The sequence below is a fragment of the Typopeltis vanoorti genome, chromosome 1, assembly GCF_054136105.1.
Source record: "Typopeltis vanoorti isolate ZY-2024b chromosome 1, IOZ_Tvanoo_1.0, whole genome shotgun sequence".
NCBI classification, from domain to species: Eukaryota; Metazoa; Arthropoda; class Arachnida; order Uropygi; family Thelyphonidae; genus Typopeltis; species Typopeltis vanoorti.
This window is the reverse complement of record NC_143549.1, coordinates 17,148,654-17,161,434: the sequence shown is the minus strand read 5'-3', so window position 1 is coordinate 17,161,434 and position 12,781 is coordinate 17,148,654. Positions and strand designations below refer to the sequence as shown.

At 37.0% G+C, this 12,781-nt stretch overlaps 1 protein-coding gene across 1 annotated transcript in view; it reads left to right on the top strand.

Annotated features, from left to right (window-relative positions):
• Yeti (yeti) overlaps positions 1–12,781 on the top strand; it is an 86,054-nt gene that overhangs the window by 14,932 nt on the left and 58,341 nt on the right. The window contains exon 2 of the mRNA XM_090413017.1: positions 7,720–7,837. Within this exon, the coding sequence (XP_090269143.1) occupies positions 7,720–7,837 (118 nt within the window). The remainder of the gene's footprint in view (positions 1–7,719; positions 7,838–12,781) is intronic.

The following is a 12,781-nucleotide window of genomic DNA, read 5'->3' as shown; positions in this document are numbered from 1 at the left end:
ATGAAGGCAAAAGGGAAACATTCAGTGCTGCTATATGCACATTACACATGTGGTTTGTACATGCAGAAAGCTGTAAATGATTTACTGATAGATTAATGGTTTATTGCTGTTGAAGTTCTAACGATATTTATGGCTAGACTAGCTACTAAGTATGTACATTTCTCACATGTGGAGCTAGTTTCTGATTAGTAATGATATAATCAATTATAGAGATCTTGATCTTCCTCTGCCATTCTAAATATACAATAAAACCATGTTTTTACAATCCCGCGATTTACGTTTTTCTGCCAGTTACGGTATTTTCCGTTGGTCCCATCTTAAGGTCTATTCTTACAATATATTGTTTTCCCATCATTAGCAACTTGATGTGGACTTTATTTCCCATGATTTGCGTTTTTTTTCTCGGGTGGCAACACTGATTTTCGAATTGATTTCCTTTCATTCAAATCGATTTCTGTGAAATCTGTGCATTTCTGTTCCCAGATGGTGTTGCTTTCGGCTGTAGTTTCGTTTCTGCCATCACGGTGACTTGCATGCTTGCAGCAGTGATGTAGTGATGAGCGATACTGTGATTTTTCAATCACAGTACGAATTGATACTGTGAAGTTTTCATATCAGTAAGTTTAAACTGTCGAGTAGCTTGTGCCACCCATAACGTGTTGTGATGTGATTTCACATTCACAGTGCTGTATTGAAATTGTGAACAAGGATCATACACAAATTGTGAAATCACATTCACACTTCTACCAAGTAACAGTTGTTACTTGTGAATATTAGATATCAGTGAATAAACTACAGTTCATGAAATATCGCTTCACTAGCTTGCAGTATTGGTATTTGTAGTTGCAATTCAGAAGCACGTGCTATATTGTAGAATTTCTGCTACATAATTTAGCTTGTGATAGGTGCTTTCAAGTTGTGGTGGTGGATGATCCATGTTAGTATCATGGAGGAAAAAGACAGAAAATATATTTCAGTAGAAGAAAAGATGGCAATTCTGTGATGTGTAGATTGGTATGCCAGAACGTGTGTGCAATTAGCAAAAGATCTTGTACTCTCCGTGTCCACTTTGAACACGATAGTAAAAAACAGGTCAAGCATTGAATTCAATGCAAAGCAATCTGCCACTATGTCAAAAAAAACGAAAATATATCTGGACATCGACATATGATGAATTGGATAAACTTGTGGCGGAGTTTGTTTGTTTCTATGAGAACATTGGGTTTACTCCGAGCAAAAGCCCTTGAATTTGCTGCGAGGTTGGGGATTAATGGTTTTATTGTATCAAATAGATGGATTGATCGTTTCAAGACTCATCACAATATTGTGTATAATCAAGTATGTGGAGAAAGTATTGTTGCAAGGGAAACTGTAAACCAGTGGAAACCTGAACTAAAGACTATTATTCAGGACAACAACTGAAAAATATTTTTAATGCTGATGAAACTGGGCTCTTTTATAACATTCTGCCAAGTAAAATGTGTTTTAAAGGAGAGAAGTGTCAGATGGAAAACTCAGCAAGCAGAAGGTAACTGTTTTGCTCATGGTCAGTGGTGATGGATCAGAAAAATTACCTCCACTGGTAATTGGTAAATTTAAAAAGCCAAGGTGTTTTAAGAACGTGAAAATCTGCTTACTAAGTATGATGCCAACAACACAGCAGCATCTTCATATGCATATGCACCATGCATTCTCTGGATGCTAAAATGGGGACAAATCACCACAAAATACTACTACTGCTAGACGAATGTCCTGCACACCCTGAAGATCTGCAGCTCAGAAACATTAGATTAGTGTTCTTTCCTCCTAATTGTACAAGTGAGCTTCAGCCAGTAGATCTGGGCATCATCCATGCATTTAAATGGACATATAGAAAAATGCCTGTTGAAAAAGCTGTGTTTATGCATGGTAATGGTATGGACCCAAAACAAATGACCATATCAATCCTTGTTGCCAAAGCATGTTACTCCTGAAACCATAATCCAACTGCTTCCGGAAGGCAGGAGTTACGTTTGTGGAAGAGGAGGAACAACTACAAGAGGAAGATGATATGTCAGAGCCCAACAACTGGTATGTGATGGATGAGTCTTCCTCATTTCAAGACTATGTTGATGATTAAATCAATGGTACCAAGCATAGAAGACACCCTTTCTTTAACCACCTTAGTGAAGAAGAAGAGGAAGTGGTTGAAGAAGACTGTGATCAAGAACCTACCATTCCTACTAGTAAAGAAGCAATGGAAGCTAACTCTGTTTTGAGGCAGTATATTGCAAGTGCATCAAGAGACGATGGAGTATTTAATGCCTTATACACTGTGGAGAGGCAGATGGAACTTATAAGAGTGCAGAAAAAGCAAAAACAATCAAGAATTAAAGATTTTTTTTAAATAGATAAATGTAAGTAATTGTAAATTCATTTATTTTCAGTTATTAAATTTTGTAATCTAGTATGTGGAGTCACCTACTAGCAGTAAGTCATCTTTTAGCCTTTTTTAAAATGTTTTTTACATTTTTTACATTTTATATTTACACTTTTTTCCATCAGTCCCATGTAAAGTGTAAAAAAGGAGTTTTACTCTATTATTTTAAAATTATTTCAAATACAGAAGTCTAATAATTCTTTGCCATTGTTATTCATGCAAATTTCTCTATATTTACCTGACATTTGGGATTAGATTATTTCCAGTTCTAGCATTAAGATCGCCTGCTATTAACATTTCAGTCATATTCTTTCTTTCTTTCTCCTATTCAAGAGGCTTTGCAAATTGCATTCCTTCAATCTGTCTTCATATCTCACACATCCAAAAGACCAGTTCCATCTTAGTTAGTCTTGTCCAGAGTTACTAAGATGGAACTGGTCTTTTGGATGTGAACTAGAAGACCATGATGAAAACTAGAAGACCAAATCTGTGCACAGTGAGGCCTGACCAAGGTCCTCCACATCATTGCCATAATCTGATGTGATGACTTAACAACTTGTTCAATGTGACCTCTGAACCTCATATCCTTGTTGACTACCCGAAGATCTCTTGTCCTCTCAACCTCCTTCAAAATTTCCCCATCAAGTGTATACTTTGTATTCCATTGTCGCCTATCAAATATCAGAACCTTACACTTTACAACAATGAACTGATAGTTCCATACTGTTGCCCACTGAGTACAATCTGTTCAGGTCTTTCTATTAGGCCACAGTATCTTCTTGATTCCTCATCACTTCCCCCACTTTTGCATTATCTGCAAACAGTTGTATATCAGCAGTTAAATCCCTCCCATTATCATTATTGTACTAATTAAATAAGAATGGTTCCAACAGATCCCTGCAGCACACCACAAATAACGTTCCTCTCTGGGATACTGCACTTGTCTCTCCCCCAATACAGAACTTGCTGATACCTATATGAAAACCAGCTGCCTATCCAACTTGCTAATCTATCATCCAATTCCATCTGCTCCAGCTTAGTTACCTACTTGTGGTGTGGCTATCTATCAAAAGCCTTTGCAAAATCTGAGTATACCACTTTTTATTCACCTCCCTTGTCCAGTACATTTATCAACTTGTTAAAACACGACCTCCATTTAACAAACCCATGCTGACAAGCACAGAGAATACCACTGTTATCGACCCACTTTTGTATTCTAGCTCTCATCAACCTCACCAATACCTTAACTAAAACTCCAGATACACAGTTATTAACCACCTGACCGGCCGTTATGGATGAAATACGCATTCTCATGTGCTTCGTATCCATCATATATTTCAATGTAATATTGGTATTACAATTTTAATATGCACTTCATATCCACGATAACCTTGACGTCTATAGACATCTTGGCCAGTAGCATGGTTAAGAGATGCTTGAGTCACGAGAGGTTTCTTCAATTAACATGAAAGAACACAAGGGATAAGTAATAATACCATTTATTTAAGGCCATATATTTTAGCTTGAATATTACAGGCCATCATCAGTGACAGCAATAATTAATTACAAAATAGAAAGCAAACAAGGGATTTGAAAAAGCAAGAGCTATGTAATGTTATATATAAAACAACACAATGATATAACTGAGAAAATATTGATAATTCAAATCAGCTAACTCCTTTTTGTTCCAATATAGGGAGTAAACGAGGCTATTTAAACCCTGTCTAACTTTTGGGGACTGAGTGGGCGGTTCAATCTCCACTGGTAGCCAATCAGAGATAGCTGGCCCAAGGCTATCACTAATTAATTGGTATGCAGTGAAGAAAACGGCTAATAAGTGCCGTCATCTCGTGGTCCCTAACCCTAATACAATATTTTTAGTGCCTGAAAATAGTGTGGGTTTGAAGGCTGATTTCCTTGAGTTTACAGAACTAAAAACCCAAGTTTCCAGGAGAAAAAACCTGTTTGCCCATGCCTGAGATCAACTAACTCGGGAACCGGTCTCAAAAAGGCTTAGAAAATGTTCCTCCAGTCAGCAACTAGACTCGAACTTATAAGTCTTTCTTCATGCGTCAAGCGTCGTAGAGTGCAAAGCCTACTTCTACATAGGCTTTTTTAAAATATCAGCTAATGCCTTTTTGTTTCTGTTTTTCATTGATAATTCATTAGCTCTTAAAAAAATATATTGTGTGCTTAAAATAAGATTTTCCCATATCTTAGATAGAGAGAGAGGCAGTTGCTCCAATTTAAGTTCAGACAGTGAAGTAAAGCCTCAGCACTTTTCTTGCAGTCATTCAAATTATACTGACATCGATGAAGTAACCTTGTTTCAGACCAGATTTATAAACAGTGGCTTTTCAGAAAGGACCAAGCAACAGCTTTTTAATTTTGAAATCTGAAAAATCTGGCTTGGCAAGATTTTTCAGATTTACAAGATTGGGGTTCTTGTATTCTCTCCTCCACAGAGAATCTAGTTTGTCCACAGTAAGAATGATGAAGTCACAAAAAAGTTGATAGACACCAGGGTGAGCTAGAGGAGACCATTATCTTTTGAAGATGGAAACCATGGTGATTATTTGTTGATGGGAAGAAAAGTAACTACTAAATTGCATTTCTTAAGAATTATGGAAATGGGTTCTGAGTTGCTAGAAATGCAAGGAATTGGAATTCGACTTTTCTGTTTTTGCTATTTGAGCCAGGATTATAGGAATTTAAAAGCTGTTGCTTGGTACTTTCTGAAAAGCCATTTAGTTTTATATATCATTTGATGTTTAAGAGTTCCTGCTGTAATAGTTGAAGTGTAGAACAAATAGTACAAGCACATCGCAATAAAGTTTTTATAATTCCATCTTCTGTGATGGATGGAATCCATCACAGAAGATGGAATTCATTCAACGAGCTGATTGCTGTTGAATGTAGCATCCAGTGAATGAAGGAGTAGAATATTTAAAAAGAACTATTATGAGCTTCCTCGCTCTCCTTGTCTTTTCTATCCTCATGAAAAACATTGTATTCCTCCATTTTTTTCCCCTATCAGTACATCATCCTCATTCAACCATGTTTCATTTATTCCAACAACTTTTGGATGATGAAACTAAGTCAGTAAAACAATTTTATCTCACTTATTTCTGATGCTCCTGGCATAAATACAGCCATTCACTTTTAAGTCAATAACCAGTTCCTCCCAGGCCACCTGTTGATTGTGATTTCTCCACTACACCTGTCCTTGCTCTTGTCTCTCTATGCCGTGTCTTCCTGTCTACTCTGACTCCCTCTTCCTCTTGCATTCCCTTTCTCTCTCTCTCTCTCTCTCTCTCTCTAACTCTCACCCTACTACTACTACTATTTCCATTAACAAGCACTTCAGTCTCATCTGTTCCACTCTGCTGATCTTTCACTTCACCTCTTGTTCCTTTGATCTCTTGCTTGCATCACTCAAGGCACTTCCTTCTAGCAACAGTCTTTCCAGTTCATTCACACAAAGTCATTCAAATGCAATCTATTACTTTTGTACAAATCCATTCTTCTATCAAATGATCTATCATCTCAACTCATCATTGTCATGCTTTGGCAACATGCTGACAATACTTCATACTACACTTCTTTCATTCTCCTCAATAACTTCCTGATATTCATCCTTACATTCTCAATAATATATTTACTCCAGACATCTAAAATATCTTTATCTTTAGATTTCATGCCATCTTTATCACCTCTGACACTCCTTTTACAATACTTTTTCCTCCTTTTCAAACCTTTTTTTTTTTTTTCAAAAATCTCAAGAACATTTTGCTTCTTCTGATATTTATTTTTTCATTCTTACCTAACCTAGTACTTTCCATGGTGTTTTGTTAGCTTCTTTTACACATAACTTAGCTCTCCTACATTTTTCTCTATATTCTTTTAGGGCATCTGCCAACTTATTTGCTATGAAATTTTGGTATGTTTTATTCTTTTCTAGCACTGCTAATAATGTGTGTACTCTTGTATTCAACTTTTGAAAGAATTTAAGTCTACAGTAAGCCTGTAAAAGCTGCTCAACTTCAATTCTTTCAAAAACTTTCTTAGATGTTGTGCTTTCAATGTGATATTCATTTTTAAACTACTTAAAACTAGATGATGATCATTCAGTTTCAAATCCTCTGTATACTATTAATGTTTAAGAGTTCCTGTTATTGTATCCTGAACTAGCATGAAGCTATTGCTGTCAACAATAACATAGTCAGTAAAGCTTTTCTTACTACCTGTCTTCTCTCCATGTGAATTTGTGACCATCTTTATGTTGGAACTTGGTATTAGTCATGAAACTTTGAAGAGAAATCCAGTAGTACTTATCATTATTATTTTCTCTAGTTTGTCATTTTTTCTAATTCCTTCATGTCTTTCTTAGGATAGCCTTCTGTGAAACTGTAGATGCAAATTAGTTTAATTGTCCATCGCCTCATTTTGAAGCTTGCCCATATAATTTTACTTGAAAGTTCCTTCCAGTCAAGAAGTTCATCTATATTTGGTATAATGCTCTTGCTAGTCATTCCTTTCTTTGATCATTATTGTCCAAATGTAACATTTTATATTTATTATTGTGATATTTGTTATTTAGAAGGATTTTATCTGTTTTAGTCTTCTTTGTATTAGTAGTACTAATCCATATAATATTTTTCCAGTTTTTCTGCAAGCTCAGTTTCCTTTCCATTGATACTCCTTAAGTTGATGGTTTCTTATTTTCACTGTTTGCTCTCATTCCCTTATGAAAGCAACAGGGACTAATTTAATCAGATGATGCCTTCAGCTGACATGAAATCTCATCATGTACCATCATACCATTAGTAGCCTGAGCACTCTCAATGGGTGCTCAGGCTACTATGACAGCACTACATGATAAAGTTTACATTATTATAAATCTCCTATGCACAATTTTCCCTCAAATTAGTTTACTTGTCAGCACTCCAGTATTGTCATATCTAACATTTTGTGCTTCTAAGGCACTTCTGATGAATCAATCCACCTAGGCCTTGGTTATCTTCTGGGTCTTTGTCCTGCCATTGTCACAGCATCAAACACCTATTTTAATATTCATCCAAAATATTAAACACCTATTTTGATAACCTTTCCTCACCCATTCTATTTAAGTGGCCATAACACCTTAGCTTAGCTCTACTTACACATTCTTGATTGCTAACAACAATGTTAAGTTCCTTTCTAATATCTTCATCATGTATATATCTGATTTAAGCCAAATAGAAAGTAAAATTTGTTCAGGACTGTTTATTCTATAATATCATAATTTTATTATTTTATAGAAAATGAAGATTTATCAGAGAGTGAAAAGGAAGAAGATGATGATGATGATGACGAGGAAGCTGAAGAACAAGATTCTGTATCATGTGCTGATAGGACTAAAAGAAAACAAAAAGTTAGGTGAGTTATTACACAGATATTCCATGACTCACTTATGCTACAATATGATATAAGATGTAGACATTTAGGTTGTGGTTTTACTTTTAATTTATGATTTAATCATTGTTCCATTTTGTAACAAAGCACCAGGCTTAAAATGGCTTTTTTTTTTTTTTTTTTTTTTTTAAAGCAACAACCAAGTTTCTAAATTGGCAACATAAAATGGATATAAAATTGCTGCTTGAAAATGTAAAACTGTAGTATAGTCAGAATTAATATCTTTCTAAATAAAGTAATGTGTAGGACTCTATTAGCATTTGTGTTACAAAAACTGACAAGCTTGAAAGAATGTATCCATCAAATTCTGTTTCACTTGGGTGGAAATTCTGCCAAAACTCGTGTATGTTAATTTAGGACTTGGAAAAGAAATTATGAGCAGAATTCAAGCAATTGCAAAATTTGTTTGCCAAATTATGAATCATGCCTATGCTGGAGTTTTACAGTTATATATAGGAAGATTCTGTTTCCATCATGTGGTGGGAGGATGCTTGTATGTTCTTATGATTCTGTGAGCATACTGGCAGTAGCATTGCTATCAGTAGTGTCTCCCAAGCCAGACAGGTCACATAGAAGGGATCAAAGGAAGAATCATCTTTGTTCTCTAGGTTGGGGTGGGGGGTTGAATATGGGGCTGATAATGCCATCTCATAAAAAATGAACTGGTCACAAAACAAGTATCAAGTAATCTTTACTGGATGGACTTAAATGGATATCAACCCAAGCCTTGGCATAATGGGGTCCAAATAGGTTCATGGAATGCAAAAAAATTGTATAGAGTCAGATCATTTCAAGAACTTACATATGAATTAAATAGATATAAAATGAATATAGGCAATACAAGAGACAAGATGGATGGGGGGGGGTAATATGAAGAAAGATAACCTTTTTCTATTTTATGGTGCAAACAACTCTGATAAGCACAAATTTGGAATAGTTTTGGAACATATCATATATGAATAGAAAAATTATGGTCATTTCTGATGAACTTGAAGCTTTTAATGAAAGAATAAGCAAGCTAAGAGCATGAGATAACTTATTTTATAAGGATTTTTTGAAAGATAACTTTTATTAATGTACATGCATCCATGGAAGTTGCAGAATGGAAAATAAAAGATAAATTCTATGAAAAACTGTAACTTATCCTTGAAAACATTCCATGACAAGATATTATCCTATTAGGAGATTTCAATGCAAAAATTGGAAAAGAAGAAACATAAAAAAAATTATTGGAAGCCAATGTCTTCATGAAGAAATAAATATTAATGAAAAAGGTTGATTAATTTGGCTGCATCTAGAAATTTAATAATAAGCAGTATACTATGTTTATGAGGAAGAATATACATAAACTAAGATAGATAGAACTCTCCTGATGGATATACATTCAATCAAATAGACCATATCATAATAAATTGCATCTAGAATATCTGGAGTATCAGAGAAGCTGAGTGTGATAGTGACCATTTCCTAATCGCTGTTTTTAAGCTCAATTAAGAGTAAATATTTTTCAACATATCTGAGATATAGTATTAACAAACTAGATAAAACATGAATTAAATAGATATAAAATGATGACGAGGACACTGAAGAACAAGATTCTGTATCATGTGCTGATAGGACTAAAACAAAAAGTTAGGTGAGTTATTACACAGATATTCCATAACTCACTTATGCTGCAATATGATATAAGATATGGGCATTTAGGTTGTGATTTTACTTTTAACTTATGATTTAATCACTGTTCCATTTTGTAGCAAAGCACCAGGCTTAAAATGGCTTTTTTTTATCCTGAACTTTCTGACGGAAAATGGTAAATCCTTAAAAGAAGACGTCGGCAAACTTGCAGGAGAATGCAATTTCAATTCCAGAAATATCATCAAATGCCATCATATTGGACCCATAAACAAAAGAAACTTTTCACTTTTCGTGAAAGTGACCTGCAACTCGCCAATAAACACAACCAAATTTATAACAGCGATAAACAACAAGCTAAAGGACACTTGCCCCCAGTTGTGCATACGTGCTCGACCTGATTTAACCTTTGCCCAGAGAGAAAAAAGATGCCAACTCTGAAGACAACTAGAAGAAAAACGCCAAAATGGAGACAACAGTTGGGTGATAGACTACAAACAATCCAAACTAGTACAAAAACCAAGTGATGCCACTAGCATCCACCAAGGACACCAGCATACAGGCACTGCATAGGAAACATGCAAGACCCTTGGGGTCAAATCCATGTTTCACAGAACCTTGCATATCCACTTCACCAACATCCACGGCCTCCACTCCAACCTTAATAGCATCCACTACCGTCTGCAGTCTGCCAAACCCCACCTACTCTTTTTAACAGAAACTCAAATCTCAACCTTCCTAACTATACACTTTTTAACTCCTTTCGACCCAAGGGTGGCGTCTGTGCATATATCCGCTCTGGCATACCCTTCCAGAGAACAACTAACTTAGAATCGCCCGACTTTGACCTTCCTTTGAAGATATCCCTCTCCCACTCAGTCAAATTTATTTGCTGTCTCTATTGCTCTCCTAACACCACCAATCACTCTGAGCTCTTTCATTTCCTCTTCCTAAAAGTTGATTTTCTCCAGTCCCACTCTCCTAACAGCAAAATCATCCTCCTAGGTGATTTCAACGTCCATAACACCAATTGGCTTTCCTCTTCCAGTTATACAGATCCTGCAGGCAGAGATGCTGAAACATTTGCAGTCACCAATGACCTCACACAAATTGTTCAAAAACCAACCAGAATACCAGATAACCCAAACCACTCCCCAAATACCCTAGATCTCTTCCTTACTAATGACCCCTCCAAATATGCAGTGAATGTAGTGAGCCTCCTGGGCAATTCTGACCACAACTTAGTGGTCAGAATCTCCTCTCCCATGCAACAATGCTTACACAGTCACTTCCACACGAGTAGTTTGGCATTATAACAGTGCCAAATGGGACAGTCTCTGACACTACTATGTGTCATTCCTATGGTTAGACTTTTGTTTCCGGTCTTCCAGTCCAAACATATGCACTGAACACATCACCAAAGTGATGCGCACTGGCATGAAAACATATATTCCCCACACTACTCAGACCTGCCATCCCCTAACTAAACCCTGGTTTTCCAAAAAATGTGCCAAGGCTGTACAAATGAAAAATCAGGCATACCACAACTGGCTCAAATCAAGAACCCCATCCTCATTCAATGCCTATGATGAAGCCTGTAGCAAATGCAAGAAAATTATCAATACTTCCAAAACAGAATTTGAACAGGAAACTTGCAGCCTGTCCAAATGGCAGCCGTGCCTTTTGGTCTCTTGCCAAAGCAATTGGCCGTAACTTTTGCCCTACACTATTCCGACCTCTATCATACCCAGATGGCTCAATTGCAACATCACCCATAGAAAAAGCTAATCTCCTGTCATCACATTTTGCCTCCAATGCACACATAACTGACAATGGCAAATGCCCTCCAGTCATTCCACTACTCAACATACAATGTCCCCCCCCCTCCCTGTATCCTTTTGCCAAAAAGACACCACTAACCTGTTGTCTTAATTAGACACAAAAAAGTCTCCTGGCCCTGACGGCAATCCTCCAATTATCCTGAAGGTCTGTGCGTCGGAACTGACTCCAATCCTATGTCACCTGTACACACTCTCTTACTCCACTGGTATATATCCCAACACCTGGAAACTGGCCTATAACCCATTCCCAAAAAGGGTGACAAATCACTGCCATCTAACTACCGCCCTATCTCACTCACTTCAGTCCTATCTAAAGTAATGGAGAAAATCATCAACTCTCAACTCCTAATCTACCTTGAAGATACCTGGCTATTAAGCAACTACCAGTACGGATTCTGCCAAAGCCATTCAACAGGAGATCTACTCTCATACATCAGCCATCATCGCACAAACGTCATGGAGAAATTCGGTGAATCCCAAGTAGTTGCACTTGATATCTCCAAAGCCTTCAACTGAGTCTGGTACAAAGGCTTACTTGGCAAACTCCCATCATTTGGACTGCCTCAGGACCTCTGCAGATGGATTACTAACTTCCTGTCCGGACGCACACTATGTGTGATGGTAGACGGCTCCCTATCCTCTCACCATCCAACTAATGCTGGGGTCCCACAAGGTTCAGTTCTCTCACCGACCCTCTTCTTTCTATATGTCAATTACCTACTTCAGTTGACCTCTAACCCAATACACAGTTTTGCAGATGACAGCACATTACATTCCTCTCTTTCATTTGACAAACCCTACTCTACACAACCCACAGAACATCAACCACCACTGCCCTTAATTCTGACCTCCAAGCCATCTGCCAATGGGGCTCAGATAACCTTGTCAACTTCAACGCTAGTAAAACCCAGTTCTGTCCTATTTCTCACAAAAAAGAACCATTTTCCCCTAGCATTGTTTTCGATAACACTCAAATTCTCAGACAAGATGAAATTTCTCTTCTTGGAATTACTTTGACATCAAGCCTCTCCTCGCATAAGCACATCACAACCATTGCATCCTCAGATTCCAAAAAACTAGGTTTTCTCTTTTGCTCAAGATGCTACTTCACCTCTAAACAGCTGTTAACACTATACAAGTCACAAATCTGCCCAGCTCTCGAATACTGCTCTCACATCTGGAGTGGAGCTCCAAAAAGCTCCCTCAAAATGCTTGACTCAATACAGAGGAGAGCAATTAGACTAATAAATGACCCATCCCTCACCAACTCACTTCCCCCACTTTCACATAGACACTTAGTCTCTGCAATCTGTGTATTCTATAAATATTTCTATGAAAAATGCTCATCTGAAACAGCATCAATAATTCCCCCACCTTGTACTAAGCCCATTGGAACACGTACAGCTGCCACCCAACATCCTTTCACAGTACACCT